The sequence below is a fragment of the Stegostoma tigrinum genome, chromosome 2 (genome assembly GCF_030684315.1).
Source record: "Stegostoma tigrinum isolate sSteTig4 chromosome 2, sSteTig4.hap1, whole genome shotgun sequence".
NCBI classification, from domain to species: Eukaryota; Metazoa; Chordata; class Chondrichthyes; order Orectolobiformes; family Stegostomatidae; genus Stegostoma; species Stegostoma tigrinum.
In genome coordinates, this window is record NC_081355.1 from 54,459,691 (window position 1) to 54,477,935 (window position 18,245).

Sequence of the window (18,245 nt, forward strand, 5' to 3'; positions counted from 1 at the left end):
TGGGGAAGAATACTAAATAAGCTAGCTTGTACTAGAAAATATTGCAAGAGTTGTTTTAGATATATAGAAAACAAGACAGAGGCAAAAAGTGGGTTTTGGACTGCTGGCAAGTGATACTGGAAAAGTCATAATGGAGAAAAAAGAAATGGCAGAGGAATTGAATAGATACTTTGCACCAATCTTCAATGTGGAAGACACCAGCAGCATATCAAAGTTTGAGTGTCGGGCACAGGTGAGTGTGGTAACCGTCACAAAGGAGAAGGTACTGGGGAAGCTGAAAGGTCTGAAAGTGGATAAATCTCCTGGACTCGATGGAAACACCTCGGGGTTCTGAAGGAGCTAGTTGAGAAGATTGTGGAGGCATTGGTAATCTTTTAGGAATGATTGAAATCAAGGATGTTCTCTGAGGACTGGGAAATGGCGAATGTAACACCCCTGTTTAAAACTGGAGAGAGGCAGAAGATGGGAAATTACAGGCTGGTTAGCCTGACCTCTGTTGTTGCCAAGAATTTAGAGTCCGTTATTAAGGATGAGATTCAGAGTACTTGGAAGTGCATGGTAAAATAGGGTTGAGTCAGCAGGGCTGTATGCACTTTTTAGAATTGTTTGAGAAGGTAACAGGCAAGTTAGATAAAGAGGAGTGAGTGTATGTGATCTATTTAGATTTCCAGAAGCTGTCGCACAGGAGGCTGTTCAATAAGATAAGAGCCTTTCGTATTAGGGTCAGGGTACAAGGGGCATGGATTGGCTGACTGGCAGAAGGCAGTGAATGGCAATAAAGGGATCCTTTTCAGGATGGCAGCTGGTGACTAGTGGAGTTCCACAACTAATCACGTTACACATTAACAATCTGGATGAAGTAATTGAGGGCATTGTTATCAAGTTTGTAGATGCCAAAGATAGGTAGTGGGACAGGCAGTGGTGAGGAAGTGGGGAGGCTGTAGAAGGGTTTGGAAAGGCTAAGAGAGTGGGAAGATATTAACAGATAAAATAAAATGTGAGAAAGTGAAGTTATGTATTTTAGGAAGAATAGGAGCATTGACCATTTTCTAAATGGGGAAAGGCTTCGGAAATTTGAAATCTTTGGAGTGCTAGTTCAGGATTCTGTTGAAGTTAACATGCAGATTCAGTCACCAGTTAGGAATGCAAGTGCAAATTAACATTCATTTAGAGACAAGGCCAGGGATGTACTACTGAGGATGTATTAGGATCTGGTCTGACTGTATTTGGAATATTGAGCAGTTTTGAAGCCTGTATCGATGGAAGGATGTGATGAAGGGTCTAGGCCCGAAACGTCAGCTTTTGTGCTCCTCTGACGCTGCTTGGCCTGCTGTGTTCATCCAGCTTCACACTGTTATCTTGGATTCTCCAGCATCTGCAGTTCCTGTTATCATCAATGGAAGGATGTGTTGGTTTTGGAGGGGAGGTTTATTAGAGTGATTCTGGGAAAGAGAATGATGGACTTTGGAAGTATGTTGGCAGGGAATCTCATGGAAACTTGCAGAATATTGAGAGACCTGGATAGAGTGGACATGGTGAAGGTGTTTTCCCTGGGAGGAGATTGGGATCCAGTGGCACAGCCTCAGTGTGAATGGGTGACCCTTTTAGACTGAAACGTGGAGTAATTTCTTAAGTCAGGCATTGGTGAATCTTTGGAACGCAATGCTGCAGAATGTTGTGGAGGCAAAATCATTGAGTGTATTTAGGACAGTTTCTTGATTAGTAATGAGATCAAAGATTATGGGGAGAAGGCAGAAGAATGGGGTTGAGAAATCTATCATTCATGATTGAATGGCAGACTAGCTGGTCTGAATGGCCTAATTCTGCTCTGATATTTTATGGTCTTAATATGATTCCTCTGCTGATGGTCCGCAGCAACACATGGGTCCTGAGTCTTGTGTTTCTCCATCTGTTTGAAGTCCATTCCATTTAGCATCATGGAGTTATCACGCAGCACAATACAGTATTTTCAATGTGAAACTGGATGTCCTTGCCCATGCTTTCTGTGGTGGTCACTCCTCCTAATACACTTACGGACAGATGGATTGAGAATGAGATCAAGTACACTTTTCCGTATTGTTGGTTTGCTTACCAGCTACTGCAGATCCAGTCTAACGGTTATGTCCTGGAGCACTGTCAGCTTGGTAAATATTGGTGTAGCTGAACCAGTTTTTGGCATTGCGGTCCCTTACCTAGAGGACATTTTGTGCACTTACCACCCTGAGTGCTTCCTCCCAATTTCAGCATGGAGGAGAACTGATCTCCTCAACTGAGTGAGAGCAGTAGGTAGTAATCGGCAGAAGTTGTCTTTGTTAATGTTTGTCCTGATGCCACAAGACTTCATGGGGTCCAGAGTAAGTGTGAATGATTTCCAAAGCAGCTCCTTTCCAACTGTGTCCCACTGTTCTGCCATACTTGAGATTTGTGATAATGTCCTAGACAGCACTACAGAACAATGCCTTGAGAATGACTGTCAGATTCTTGCTTGACTAGCCTGTGGCACAGCTCTCCCAATTTTGGAACAAGCCCTTGGATGTTGGTAAGGAGGACTTTGCAAGGTTAACAAAGCCATGTATGCTGTTGTCATTTCCAGGTGTCTTGGATTTTGCCATGTAGTCTATATTGATACATTTCTCTTATCAGACTTTGTCGCGAACTGATATAACTGAGGGCTACGCATCTGAAGTTCCATGTTGGCAAATCTAGGTAAAGGTGGTAGATTTTCTTCTAACTTTCCGAAAAGGTATTAGTGAACCTAATGAACTTGCAATAAGAATAAACAATGGTTTCTTGGTTACTATTGGATTAGCTTAATTGAATTCATATTTCATGATGCTGTGGTGGGATTTGAACTCATGGCCCCAGAGCATTAATCTGGCCCTCTATCTACTTTAAGAATGCTAGGTTGACTCCTGAACCCAACTTTTAACTTAGTGAGGCAGTGCTAAAATATAGAGTAATGCCATGCATGTGCTTATTCAGACAGTCAAAAAGTTTTGTATACCCAATGATCACCGTCATTATTAAACAAATTAAATTAATGCAGCTGTTCACACAGATGTCTTCGGTGTAACAACACTTCTTACACTGAAACTGTTGTTTTCCAGATTTGAGAAACGTATCTATATTCCATTACCTGATCAGGGTGCCCGTGCTATGATGTTTAGATTGCACCTTGGAACAACTCAAAACAGTCTGTCTGATGAAGATTACCGGATATTGGCAAAGAAAACGGAAGGATATTCTGGGGCTGACATCAGTATCATAGTGCGAGATGCTTTGATGCAGCCAGTCAGAAAAGTTCAGTCAGCTACTCATTTCAAGAAGGTAAGGTACCATTAAAATTTTTTAACCAGGTTTTGCCCATTCTATTGATGTTCAGATAAATGTAAATAAATTGCATTAACTAAAGCTGAAATTATATTTCACCCTTTTTTTTGAGTCTCCATGCATATTTGCTCTGATGCTAACCAGCTTCTGTGACAGCAGCCAAAATTTGGACAACAATATCCAGAATGGGGAGGCAATGTCCTAGTGGTATTGTCGCTGGACTGTTAATCCAGAGACCCAGATAACATTCTGGAGATCTGGGTTTGAATCCTGACATGGAATTTGAATTCAATAAAATAGCTGGAATTGAGAATCTAATGGTGACCATTAATTAATTGTTGATTGTCAGAAAAACCCATCTGATTCACTAATGTCCTTTAGGGAAGGACACTGCTATCCTTCCCTTGTCTGGCCTACACATGATTGCAGACCCGCACAATGTGGTTGACTCAGAACTGTCCTCTGGGCAAATGGGGATAGGCAATAGATGCTGCCTAGCCAGCAACGCCCTCATCCTGTTGATGAAGAAAGAAGGAAAAAAATGAGTTGTGCTCTTTTAAGGACCTGCCTTGCTTTCAACCCAGTGTCCAAGTTCTCTCCCACTTTTGAATGGTTTCATTTATGCTTGTTACAACAAATAGATTATATCTCCTTTCAAACATTTCCTTTCCCATACTACAGTATGTTGATCCCAATAGATTCTATTCTTTATTCTTTCTCTATCATATGCTTGGAGGAAGTTACAAGTTCCCTTTGGTCACATGATCCATACAAATCAGTGTTTCCAGGTAATTTTTTGACACTCGTTAATTCTATCTTCAATATTGAACTTGAGGCTGCTGCCAAGATCAAAATTACCTGCCAGTTATTGAGACCTATATGATTCAAATTCTTAGCAGGAAACTTACTGTTTTACTAAAATTGAATTCATTCTTTTCAATTCATACTCAACTATCTGTCCTGGTCTGAGTACTAATTAACTCTCTCTCACATCTTAGGCTAACTCTCGAGGTTTAAAGCCTAGATGTTTTACTCAGCTGAAGTTACATCCTCGCTAATCAGATGTAAAAACCTCCTTTCACCACTGAAATGTGGCCCTCTTCGTGGCTTTCATAGAAATGATCCTCTTTGTGCATTTTTCCTAACCCTGAAATCCATTAAGTTTCTGTTTTCTGGGTTGTTAAGTGTATTCGAGTCCTAATGTGTGCAGCTTTGCTTAATGTTTTGAGAAAGTTTAGGAAATTACAGCATGTTGTTTTAAAATGTTCTTTTATGTATGATTTTATCTGAGCTGAGAAATGTGGCATTTAGAATAAACATTTAATGGAGTTCTATGAAACACTACTAAAATGTAATTATTGAGTAAGCATATGAGTTTAATATTTTTTAAAAGAAGTTATGTGAAACTGAATGTGTTTTTTGCAAATTCAAACCCATGTTTGGCTAAGATTTCTGCCTAAGTGTTTGAATGCTCCTGTCAGTACTCAATATGTTTCTGTAGCAAGTCATTGCATTTCACTAATTATGTACATTATTTGGTGAATTATTTGGATTGCTAAGTTCTTTGGTTCAAATTTGGCATAATAAAAATTTACATGTTTACGACATAACAACCTCAGCAGTAAGTACCGGTCTGTTGTGAAATAGTCGCTGCAGCAGCAAAGTGTTTTAGTAATTGGTTATTTATAGACAAACAGCTAATTCTGATGAAGGGTTATCATCTGAATGTTAACTCTGATCAGATGCTGCAAGACTTGAATATTTCCAGCATTTTCTGCCTTTATTGCAGATTTCAAATGTTTAACTTGTGATTGGCTAGCAGATTTTTAGAAATTCATTCATGGAATGTAGGCATCATTGGATGACCATTTATTAACTGTCCCTAGTTAGACTTGAGCTGCAGCCTTGAACTGCGCCAGTCTACCTGCTGTAGGTTGACCCACAATGCCATGTTTCCTAGTCAGGATGTGTGACTTGGAAGGAAACTTGCAGATCTTCCCATGTATCCGCTGCCCTTGTCCTTCAAAATGGGAGTAGTTGTGTACAGGGCCCTGGTGAGACTGCACCTGGAGTATTGTGTGTAGTTTTGGTCTCCAAATTTGAGGGAGCACAGCGTAGGTTCACAAGGTCAATTCCCAGAATGGTGGGACTATCATATGTTGAAAGATTGGAGCGACTGGGCTTATATACATGAGTTTAGAAGGATGAGAGGGGATCTGATTGAGACGTATAAGATTATTAAGGGATTGGACACTCTGGAGGCAGGAAGCATGTTTCTGTGGATGGGTGAGTCCAGAACCAGAGGACACAGTTTAAAAATAAGGGGTAGGCCATTTAGAACAGAGTTGAGGAAAAAACTTCTTCACCCAGAGTGGTGGATATATGGAATGCTCTGCCCCAGAAGGCAGTGGAGGCCAACTGTCTGAACACTTTCAAGAAAGAGATGGCTAGAGCTCTTAAAGATAGTGGAATCAAGGGTTAAGGGGAAAAGGCAGGAACAGGATACTGATTGTGGATGATCAGCCATGATCATAATGAATGGTGGTGCAGACTCGAAGGGGCGAATGGCCTACTCCTGCACCTGTTGTCTATTGTGGTGAATTTCTGCAGCACATCTTGTGGATAATACACACTACTGCTACTGAGCATCAATGTTGGAGGGAGGGGACGTTTGTAGATATGGTGCCAATCAAGCGGGTGGCTTTATCCTGAATGATGTCAAGCTTTTTGAGTGTTGTTGGAGCTGCACTCATTCAGACAAGTGGGGAGTATTCCATCACATACCTGACTCGTGCATTGCAGATGGTGAACAGGCTTTTGGGAGTCAGGAGGTGAGTTACTTGCTGCAGTATTCCTACTCTCTGACCTGCTGTTTTAGCCAGTTGAGTTTCTGATCAATGGTAACCCCCAGGATGTTGATGGTGGGGGATTCAGTGATAGTAACACCACTGAATGTCAAGAGGCTGTGGTTAGATTGTCACTTATTGGTAATAGTCATAGCCTGCCATTTGTGTGGCATGAATGTTGCTTGCCTCTTGCCAGCCCAACCCTGGATATTGTCCAGATCTGGTTGCATTTGAACTTAGACTGTTTCCCATCTGAGAAGTTGCAAATGGTGCTGAACGTTACCCAATCATCGGTGAACATCTCCATTCTCTTACCTTACAATAGAAGGAAGGTCACTGATGAAGCAGCTAAAGATGGTTTGGCCTAAGATGCTGTCCTGAGCAATGCCTGCAAAAATGTCCTGGAGCTGAGATGACTGACTTCCAACAACTACAACCACCTTCCTATGAGTCAGGTATGACTCCAACCAGTGGAGTGTTTGCCTCCTCATACCCATGGATTCCAGTTTTGCCAGAGCTTCTTGATTTAACACTTAGTTGAAATCAGTCTTGATGTCAAGGGCTGTCCCACTCTCCCTCAGCTCTTAGAATTCTGTCTTAAGTCCATATCTAAACTAAGGCTGTAATGACATCAGCAATTGAGTGACCTTGGCAGAACCCAAACTGGGACTCTGTGAGCGGAATATTTCTGAGCAGGTGCTACTTAGTAGCACTGTTGATGATGTCTTCTATCCAATGATTTTGTCATATTCATTCATGAGATGAAGATGTGTCTGGTTAGGCCATTATTTAATGCCCGTCCCCAGTTGCACAGAGGGCAGTTTGAGTCAACCACGTTGCTGTGGATCTGGAGTCACTTGTAGGCCAGACTAGGTAAGGATGGCAGTCTCCTTCCCTGAAGAACATTAATGAACCAGATGGATTTTTCTGACAATCTACAATAGTTTGATGGTCACCATTAGACTCTTAATTCCAGATTTATTCCTCACATTTCACCACCTGCCATGGCAGGATTTGAACCCAGGTCCCCAGGACATTATCTAAGTCTTTAGATTAGTAGCCTAGTGATAATATCACTAGGCCAAATCCTCCCCTCAAGAGTAGAGAGAACTCTGTTGAGAGTAGACCGAAGGGGCCATAATTAGCTTGGTTGGATTTGTACTGTTTTTTGACAACAGAATGTATCTGGGCAATTTTCTTAATAGATGCTATTGCGTGTACTGGAAGAGCTTGGCTAAGTGAGGGGCAAGTTCTAGAGCACAAGTCTTTAGCACTATTGCTGGAATGTTGTCAAAGCTCATAGCCTTTGCAGTAACCAATGCCTCCGGCTTTTTCTTAATATCATGTGGACTGAATCAAGTTGGCTGAAAATTGGCACCTGTAATGCTGGGGACCAGTAGAGGAGCCTGATATGGATCATCTGCTTAGCACTTGTGGCCAAAAATTGTTGTGAATCCTTCAGCCTTATCTTTTGCACAGACGTGCTGGGCTGTTCCAACATTTTGAGGATGGGGATATTTGTGGAGCAGCCTCTAGTGAGTTGCACCACCACTCACTATTCAATGTGGCAGGACTACAGAGTTTGGATCTGACCTGTTGATTATGGGATCACGTGGCTCTCTTTATCAATTGCTGATAAGCAGGCAAATAGTCTTGTTTGGTAGCCTCATCAGGTTGATACCTCATTTTTAGATATACCTGGTGTGGTTCCTGGCATGCTCTCCTGCACTCTCCATTTATCCAGGGTTCATCTCCCTGGCTTGATGGTAATGGTTTAGTGGGGTGTATGGTAGGACATGTTGCAAATTGTGCTGGAGTACAGTTCTGCAGTTAGCTCACAGGGCTACATGGATATACTATGGAGGGTAATCACATTGTGAAAGCAAAGCTTTGTCTCCACAAGCACAATGCGGTGGTAACTTTTACCAATACTGCCATGTAGAGGCACACCTGTAGCCTGCAGATTGATAAGCATGAGATCAAGTATATTTTTCTCTCTCGCAGGTTCCCTCAACCCAGTCTGGCAGCTGTGTCCTTTTCGGAACCAACCAGCTTGATCAGTAGTACTGCTGCTGAGTCACTTTTGGCGGTGAACATTGAAATCCCCCACCCAGAGTGCATTTTGTGCCCTTGTCACCCTCAGTGTTTCTACTGAGTAGTGTTCAACATGGAAGAGTACTAAGTCATCACACGAGGGAGCTGTGGTAATCAGCAGGTTTCCTTGCTCATGCCATCGACTTCATGGGGCCCTAGTCAATTCTGAGGACTCCCAGGGCAACTGTCTTGACTGTATATATTAAATAGAAAAGTTATGTTATTACTCCAGCTGTTGCATAACATACATGTAAATTTTGCTATTGTTCGCATTGTTAACTTGCAACATGTTAGTTGAGTGCAGTTTGCCTTTACATTTTTAGGTCAGAGGTCCTTCAAATGCTGATCCATCTGTGATTGTGGACGACCTCCTAACGCCATGTTCACCTGGTGATCCCAATGCTTTGGAGATGACGTGGATTGATGTTCCGGGGGATAAGCTTCTGGAGCCTGTTGTGTCAATGGCAAGTGACCTCAATTTATGCACATTTTAGTGTTCCGTCTCAGATCTTCAGTTGCTTATAATTTTCCCCTGTTGGAATGTATCATGAGGATGAAATGTTTACAGCTATCTTTGCCTATCCAAAACAGTCATCGTGCAAGAGTTTAATGAATCTGTGCATGTACAATAAATAAATTGGCAGCTGTGGGTTTATATTTTGTTTTAACATTGGTCATTTAATACGGCCTTCGCTCCTGTTTTGGGTCACAAATTTTGTTTTGAAGTTGTTAGGTGCTAGTCTGTTGTAGGTGTACCTATGAATTTAAAAGGTAAACTGCACTTGGTGTAGATGGTGTTTTTATGGAGTGGCCTCTGCTGCTTCATGGCATTTCCTTTGGTCAGCTGTTTCATAACCTTTCTAGCTCCTACAACACCCTCTGGCTGTTGTCCTTCAGACTGCCGCTTAAACATCTCCCTAATCCACCCTCTAATGGCTGACTCTTTACAGCTCCTTGACCCTGTAGGTGGCACTTCATTTCGTCTATCACCTGCTTTCTGACTTGCTTCCCCCTCCTGAACTCTCACTGTCATCAAAGGATCTGGAGATCAGCAGTGAGTGGCTGTTCAGGAGTGGGGAGCAGCAAACAAAAAATTCAAAAACAGTTAGGAAACAGCAGAAGCCCTAGGTTCCAATCATCAATATCAAGAAGGTGTTTTAGGGAGTGGGAGAGGCCATGAGCTATAGAGTTGTCAGTTCGGAATAGAGTGTGAGACAAGTTGTGAGCTTGGAGGGTTGGCAGCAAAACAGATGTCAAGGAGCAACAGACGCTGCAAGCCTGAGGGTTGGTTACAGGGTGCACTGGGGAGTGTGCTGTATGACACACAGAAGATTCAAGAAGAGAATTGGCAGCAACCAGAGGTAAGCCAAAAGCTCCTGTAGGACTTTTATAATTTTTAACTTTTTAAATATAAACTAAAAAAAATTCATTGACCAACAGGAATTTAGCATTAAAATTTTTCATCTTGCACAGCAAAACATTTTTTTCCTGTGCTGACAAAGGTTCTATGGAGCCTAATTACAGTTTTTACTTAATGAGAAACTGTAATTAACTTAGTCATTTTACTTACAATTATGTTATGTTTAATTTTAACTGATGTTATGTAGTATATGCATCAGATGTCGTGTGCTAATTGGTTACTTTAGTAAATGTGAAAATGACACTGGAAATGCATTTGTCGCTATTGTAAAAATGATTTCACACATAAGGTACTTTGAGATGTTTTGAGATACAAAGCGCTGCATAAATATCATTCTGCTCTTCAAGTGAAACGTTACTAATCCAAATGGAAAGAACCACACTTTTAAAAAGAAAACTAATCTCTGGGTACCGTGAGTTTTCTATTTCCCTATGTTTTAATGCTTGTAAACAGGTGGCAGGGTGGCTCAGTGGTTAGCACTGCAGCCCCACAGCGCCAGAGACCCAGGTTCGATTCCAGCCTCAGGTGACTGTCTGTGTGGAGTTTGCACGTTCTCCCCGTGTCTGCGTGGGTTTCCTCCGGGTGCTCCGGTTTCCTCCCACAGTCCAAAGATATGCAGACTAGGTGGATTGGCCATGCTAAATTGCCCATAGTGTTCAGGGATGTGTGGGTTATAGGGGGGGATGGGTCTGGGTGGGATGCTTCAAGGGGCGGTGTGGACTTGTTGGGCCGAAGGGCCTGTTTCCACACTGTAGGGAATCGAATCGAATCTAATCTGATCTAAACCCACTGCCACTCCCCATCCCTGCCTCATTCTATGTATTCCTAATTTTGGGGACTTTAGATCTGAAAAATATTTTCTCCTTTCATGTTTTTTCTGGCTTTTTTGTCTTTCAATTTCTGTCTTGTAGTTGATTCTGCCATTGAATTTCTTTTTTTTAAGTTTTACTTACTCCTCCTTTCTTATCATCCTTTAGGCCCACTATACACATGCAGTTTTTGCTACGTATGTGTCAGATTTTACCATCAGTTTCATTTATCACAAACAAAATGCTAACCTGTTTTCTTAAATAGAGGAAGACAAATAGGAGGACGTCATGCTTAACAATAGTTTCCAGGTCAGACTACATCTTGAATACGAGGAAGTCTTTATTCCCTGAAAGCGTGACAGAAATATAAAATTCAGTCTGAGAATTTAAGGAATGAATTATGAGCAAAGGCCAAAGAACCAAATCCATCAAACCATGAAAAGAGTAAATTTGAAAGAGATCTTCGATATGCCATAGTATAGCTTGTGTAAGAAAGGTAAATCTGGGTTTCAGATCAGGGGAAGGCAGGTTCAAACTAATTAAAAGCTAATTTAGAGTCAGTGTTGGGAAGTTGTTCAAGTTACTGTAAAATGTATTTTTAATCAGCAAAAGCAAATAATTAAGTGGGAGAACTTTCAAATTGAGATTCTTTCTAGATGGATGATTTAGGACAGGCCACATTACCACCTTTAAGTGTAATTTGTCTTGTAAACTGTGCAGTCACACTTTTTTGCCCTAAGTTATATAATTGTCACTTGAGATAGTAAAATCACTCCTCCGTAACCCAACGTTCATTGCTCGTGTTTGCAGGTGTTTAACCCAATAATAATGTGCTTGCAAATCCTGTGGCTACTTAATTCAGATTTTGATTTCAACCATTAATTGATACCCAATGGAGCAGGAAGAGCCAATCAGTCTAAAAATCAACTACAAGACAGAAACTGAAAGACAAAACAAAAAGCCAGAAAAAACATGAAAGGGGAGAGAACAGATTTCACTGTTCAAGTAAATTGTCAGTGACCTGTATCTTGACTCTATCAATAACTCTTGGTATCCTTGCTGAATAAAAATCTTACGGATCTCAGTTTTAACATTTTGAATTAACCTAACTTCACTTTTTTGGGGAAGAAACCACATGGTTTTGACTACCCTTTGTGTGAAGAAATGCTTTGTATCATTATATCTGAACAATTTATGGCCAATAGTAAGGTTATCTCCCTTCTAGACTCAAAACCAATGGACACAGTTTCTCATCTACAAAGCCTTTGAATGTTTTAAAATCATCTTAAATGCCACCTTCACAACAGTTTAAAATACCATCTGTATTCATGGGAATACAAGTTTAGATTACGTAAACGGGCTTCTATTTTGGTATCATTTTGGTGAGGTTGCATTGCATGCCTCAAGACCAGTAAATTCTTTTTATTGTGCACTATCTCGAACTATGAATGCTGTATCTCAGTTGTGGTCTTGGCAGAGTTTTGTCATCTTCAACTGTGCCTTGATTTGAGATGATACTGACCTACTCGGGTTTTAATTCTGCTGTAAGTGTTCATGTGATTAAATAGGTTGATTCTCGACCCAAACATCTTCCAGCAAATGGGGCAGGATGCTCCATGAGTTAGTAGAATCCAGACTGCAGGATTTTTGTATCTTTCCTTTCCTGCCTGCCATTAAGGCATTTGTATCAAGCATGATGCATGTAGACAGACAAGTTGTTGCTATTTTGAATATTTGGTAGAGTGCTCTTTACACTCGTTAATGTCAATGATGCTATGCTTCAAGAAGAACTTCATGGTGTCTTTATAACATTCCCTTTTTTCCTACCTGGTTCACTGACAATTTGAGAGATGAGAAGACAAGGTCCATTGTAGTTTATTTTGCAAGAATTTTTCCTAATAGCTGGTAGAGGATGCTAGCATTTAATCAAATTTCTTCTCCTTTAATATACAGAATGTGGCAAAAGCACTGCTGGTGGAATTTCTCTAGAACTCGTGTGTTGCTGATGCATAGACCAGCAACTGCTCTGTACACCAGAACTTCAGATTTGTTAAGGTTTTTGTTATCAAACACTCTGTGCTATATTTTTTTCTAGAAGGCTGAGCTGATGCAGTGATTCCATGTTGGATCTCTTTGTTAATGGTTGCCTTTTGAGAGACATGGTTGTTAAGGTGTGAGAAGTGCTCAGTATAGTCTGAAGTCCCTCAAATATGGGAGATGGAAATATTTGGGTGACCATGTGTGGCTGGTATGTTTATTTTGACAATGTTCAAGGATGAACCAAGTTTCTTCTTAGCAGAATTGAAGTGATAGTGGATAGTGGCTTGCAAATCTGATGCACAGTGGGCAATGACACTATAGTTATCCAAATGCTGTTAAGCATTTGATGGTCCATTTAGTTTTGGCATGGAGGCAATTGAGATTATAAAAAAGGAATTCTTTTCTATCTGCAAGATAGGTGCACAAATCCTGATGTGAGGAAAAGCCCACCAGCTGTGAAGAACTGAGCTAGGATTATCATCCAGACTGTTCGCATTGGGTTTTTTGTTTGATTGTGTGTTGCAGCTGTCAGATAAATGATAGTTTATCCATAGATTCTACACTGGGTATGGGGAGAAAGCCTGGAGAATATCAGCTGCCACTGTCAATTCAGGATTGTATTGTCAGCAATGTTCTTTCTGGCATTGTCCACTTAACCCTGTTTTATTGATGTACCTGAATCTGCAAAAGGCTTTGTATGGCATATTGTTGGATTTCTCTAGTTTTCCCTTTGCACCATTTGTCTTTTGTGTTTCAGATTTGTCTTTAGGTTTTAGCCTTGAACTGTTTGAATGTTTCCTTCTTGAATTGAAACCTTTCATTGTACTGCCAGGGAATAAAGGCTGCTTGTTTCTGTTCGAAGAGGTGTTGTGTATTCTACATTGTTGGTCAGACCGGTTGGATGATCGAATCCAGAAATCTGTGCACTGTTGCCTATTACACCTGTCCTTATTTGATCCCACTGTTCTAAAACTAAGTTGTGTGTGTGAAAACGTCTCTACGTTGTTTGCTTGTGAGCTGCTTTTTGAATTTTTCTCTTTGGTAGGGCTGCTTTAGGGCTGAGAGACCAAACCAATTCCTCTTGGACTTTCGGTTCTTACAATAGCTCGGTGTGCTAGATGGCAGTGCATTGCCAACTGAACAAGTTTTTTAAAAAAAATTCTGTCCAGCATGTTCCCTGCATGAATCAAGTGATATGTTCATCACTTTGTCATTGTTTGAGTCAATGATCTTTATCCAGAAATTCCAGTGTTTTTGTCATTCTGGCAATGTTATAATGAGGCCATGCTAAGCACACTTTCTTAGTAGGGGTAACTTCACATCCATTGGCTTTCTTCACTCCACTTTTCCTAATTGTCTTTCTTCTGAAGTTGGCCAGCCCTATCCCCAAGAAGGATGGTCTTTTGGCAGTAAGGACTTTATCAAGGTCAGAAGTGAACTTTTCCTCCACTGCTTCACCTGAGTAAAGGGCTGGAGCATATTGATTATGGCACAGACACCAAGATTGTTGTGATTGCATAAAATGAGAACTGTTGATCTTTGAATCCAGTCTGCCAGTGTAATATCTGAGACTTTCATAGTCTCAAGTGGTCTTAAAAACAGATCAAAAACAACTGGCTTAAAATGATCATAGACAACATCACACCCCATAAGTTGCCAGTTTCAATAAACTTTGAATTAAACAAGACAGTCTGAGCTGAAATTAACACTTTAGCAAGTGCAGTCAGCCACCCCATTTGAGGCATGAAAAGCCCATCTCTTATTTAAATTTACACGTGAGGTTCTTCACATGTTGAAAATGGAACCTATAGTTGAGCCTGAAAATGTAACTTCAGACAATGTACAAGCAGCCTGTATTTCAACGAGCATTTTTGGCAGAGCAGCGGAGAGGGATTTTGGATTGCAGAACTAAAGACAAACTGGAGAAAGTTCACTGTCAGATGTGGTCAGATTGAAACCAAAGGATGCCAAAAGGACTCCAGACTCTGTATTCTTTGATTTCCTTTCATACTGGGTATTATCTCCTTTTACCTTTGTACCTGTGTTTGTGCTCTCAAGTGACAGCCCAAAGGCCTGCATGCTTGATGTCGTATCTTTATTATTTTTTTCGGGCTTAGCAGTAGTAAGCATGCGCTTCCCTTTAAGTCAAGAAAACGTTGATATTGGCTTTTTCCTACTGCAATAAAATAGGAGCAGGTTCACACCTGACCTGGTTGTAACAGAGTTTCTGTCTGCCTTATACTTACAGTAGAAGGGATATTCTCTGTTTGTTCTTTCAGCTGCTGTCTTGACGAAAATTTGTCTCGGCACAAGTTATAATTTCGAGTTTTGATATTTCACGTGATACGATTTCGGTTCTTTCTGGATAGCATCTCTTGAAATTATCCATGGCCATTTTAAGTTGCAAAATATAAAGTTTTCTTCCTTACGCCATAAGGACAATGATACTGCAGGATGTGATGCCCTAACAGAAGTGGAACAGTCTATTTTTAGGACACCTTTTCAAAGAACCTTTCCATTTGGGGCCAGCAGTGGGTATCCTTAAGAGGACTGCTTAGTTGCAAATACAATTGCCCAAATGCAGGTGCTTAAAAACCTTCAAGCATCTAAGTTCTGAAGAACAATTGTATTGGACTCAAAGTTAACTATTTCTGTCTTCACAGGTTTCCAGACCTGCTGAATTTCTCCTGCACTTTCTATTTTTATTTCAACCTCCATGCATCATTGCTTGTATGCAGAGTCTTGACTCCCAGGTTCCCAGCACTGCCTCCTTCACTAACTCTCCAGCCATAGGAATTGTCAAGTAGCTCCTGGTAAATGGAGCCATGCACATGACATGTTTAATGTGAGCAACCTTGGGTTGCCATCATTGTTCTCACGATCTTGACGAGTTGGGAGTCAGATTTTGGCAACTTATCACGTGATGATTGGGAACAACTTGTTGCTGTGGCCTTCTTTCATCTTTTCAGCTGGTAAGATGCATGGTCATCCTTTGCCTGTTCTGCTGTTGAGAACTTTTTGGACCTCACTTTGTCTGCTACCACTGATCCCCTTACCAGGAGCAAGGTATTCCTGACTCTGTCATTCAAGGGTTTATCAGAACACATAGTCATACAGAATGGAAACAGACTCTTTGGTCCAACTAGTCCATGTCAAACATAACCATAAACTAAACTAGTCCCACCTGCCTGCCCCAACCCATATCCTTCAAACCTTTCCTGCTCACATACTTATCCAAATATCTTTTAAATGTTGTAATTGTACCCATGTTGACCACTTCATCAGGAAGTTCTTCCCACACTCTGTTTTAAAAAAAAATTGCCACCATGCCTTTTTAAAATCTCTCCTTAAAAATGTGTCCCCTAGTCTGGAAATCTCCCATCTTAGGGAAAAGACACCAAACATTGACTCTATCTACACCCCTCATGATTTTTATACACTTCCATCCAGTCACTCCAATTCAAGTTGGCATTCGATATACTGAAAGCTCTATACAATGATAGCATAGTTATTTCTTAACTCTTGTGATGAAGGCCACCTTTCCATTAGTCTGTCGTCTTATTATTTTGTACCCATTCCATATGAACAAGCAAATTACATGAAGTAGGCCATTTGACCCTATGAGCCCACTCTGTCATTCAGTAAGGTAATGGCTGATCCGTTTGTTTGAATTCCACATTCCCGTCTACCCCCATAACATTTAATTTCTTGCCTAACAAGAATCTATTTATTTCCGCCTTAAAAGATTTTCAGTGACCCTCCCTGCACCAACGTCTAAAGAAGTGTTCAAAAATCCAAACGGTTTTTGCAACTCTGCACTTGAACCCTTATTACTTCTGCTTCAAAGTATTTAAAATGTATTCCTTTTAGGTCCAAAATGGGTGATCTCACATTTTCTCATCCTGAATTTCCATCTGCCACAATTTTGCCCACTCATGTAACTAATCAAATGCTATTTGTTTCTACCTATACACAGTAAGAGTATTGAGCTCTGAGAAAGGGTCACAAAACGTTAACTCTGGTCTCCATAGACGCAGCCAGACCTGCTGAACTTTTCCAGCAATTTCTGTTTTATGTAAGAATATTTGTTTATCCCTTGGTGCTGGTCATACACTCAGCAAGGAATACAAAAGGAATTGAAATCCTCTTAGTTCCCGTTTGTAGTGTTTATCATAGCAGTGTCAACTTGGGAGAATAGAGAAAAGCCAGTTATCATGAAGCATACTCCTCTACATTTTTTTAAAAGGCAGAGAATATTGTAGTTACAGGGGTTAACTTTTACAAATGAAATATTTTTACAAATAATTTCTTATATGGCAATAGAAATATTGTTTTCCCTTTAGATGAAGATGAACTTTATTTTAGTGTGACTAAAACTTAAAGTATTGGTTCGTATCTTAAGGAAGCATATTGTTGAGTACTTTTTAAAAAGTCAGTTGCAATTAAATTTGTAAAAGAGTGTGTTGGAAATATAAATGCTTTACAAAGATGTAGCAATTTAAAATACAGAAGAAAGTGAAAGTTTCTCAAATGTTGCCAATTAATGATAAGATAACTTATGAAATTACCTTTTTTTACAATCTGTTCAGATTTTTACATCCCAGTCTCTAAACTATATGTTAATATTTTTCATTTCAATCTCTTTCACAGCCTGACATGGTGCAATCATTAGCAAGTATCAAACCAACAGTTAATGACGAGGACTTGGAAAAGTTGAAGAAATTCACAGAAGACTTTGGTCAGGAAGGCTAAACCATTAGTCTTAATTTGCACAGCAAAATATTTTTCTTTCCTTGTACATCTCTCTTTCTATTCACAAATCAGTTGCATACAATAGTAAGTTTATTTTTATCATTTTATTATTGTAAAGTCAAGCACTGTTATTTCAGGTCATGGAACTTTATTAAATCCAACTTTATATAATCTTAATTTCTGCATTTGCCTATCATAAAACTACTTCTCATAAATATCTAAAGAGGTTCCAGACTTCTTCAAGGGCTTAGCATGATATTTAAACATTACTGGAATAATTGAGAATTTTTAAAAGAACTAAGTACATTGTGCATATAGTGTGCTGATGTCTTTAAGGAATGTAAAGTAATCTTGGGTATCATTGAAATATACTAAATACCCTGTGAATGGGGCATTTTAAATTTGCACATAAGATCTAATACATGTACTACCCATATGATTGGATCATTTCATTGTACTTCAGGTAGACTCTAATTTCTGACTGTAAAATATAAACTCGAAGCTTTGTATTGGAGAAATTGGGATTACTTATTCATTTATTTGTATTGAAAGAAATATGAATGAAGTAAGCAACTTCTATATATGTAGATTTTTTTTATAACGGCAACCTTGTATTTTCTGTTTAATTTCTGTTTATTTGTAAATAAAACTTGTGTCTACCCAATGGTGATTGTTTTAAATTCTCACTGGAAGACTCTTTATTTCAATTGATTTTTCGAAGTATTTTTGCTTGTCCTAATCAGTAACTAGACACATTATAGAAATCTAAGTCTGCTTCAGTAATAGGTTACGGATGGTGGGTGTTAGGAGTTAGCTTTATTTCAGTACAGATTTAATTCTTCATTGCATTTGCTTCTGTGCTGCATTCTCTAGGTAGAGTCCTCTTAGTCTGCAGACTTGCACCTGTCCCCCAATTGGATAGCACCATGACCATGGTTCTCCCTCACCGGCCCT

At 40.0% G+C, this 18,245-nt stretch overlaps 1 protein-coding gene across 1 annotated transcript in view; it reads left to right on the plus strand.

The window, feature by feature from the left end:
- LOC125467218 (vacuolar protein sorting-associated protein 4B) overlaps positions 1 to 17,956 on the plus strand; it is a 44,053-nt gene extending 26,097 nt beyond the window's left edge. The window contains exons 9-11 of the mRNA XM_048562756.1: positions 3,108 to 3,327; positions 8,594 to 8,734; positions 17,190 to 17,956. Of these exons, the coding sequence (XP_048418713.1) occupies positions 3,108 to 3,327; positions 8,594 to 8,734; positions 17,190 to 17,291 (463 nt within the window). The 3' untranslated portion in view covers positions 17,292 to 17,956. The remainder of the gene's footprint in view (positions 1 to 3,107; positions 3,328 to 8,593; positions 8,735 to 17,189) is intronic.
- Positions 17,957 to 18,245: the final 289 nt, after the last annotated feature.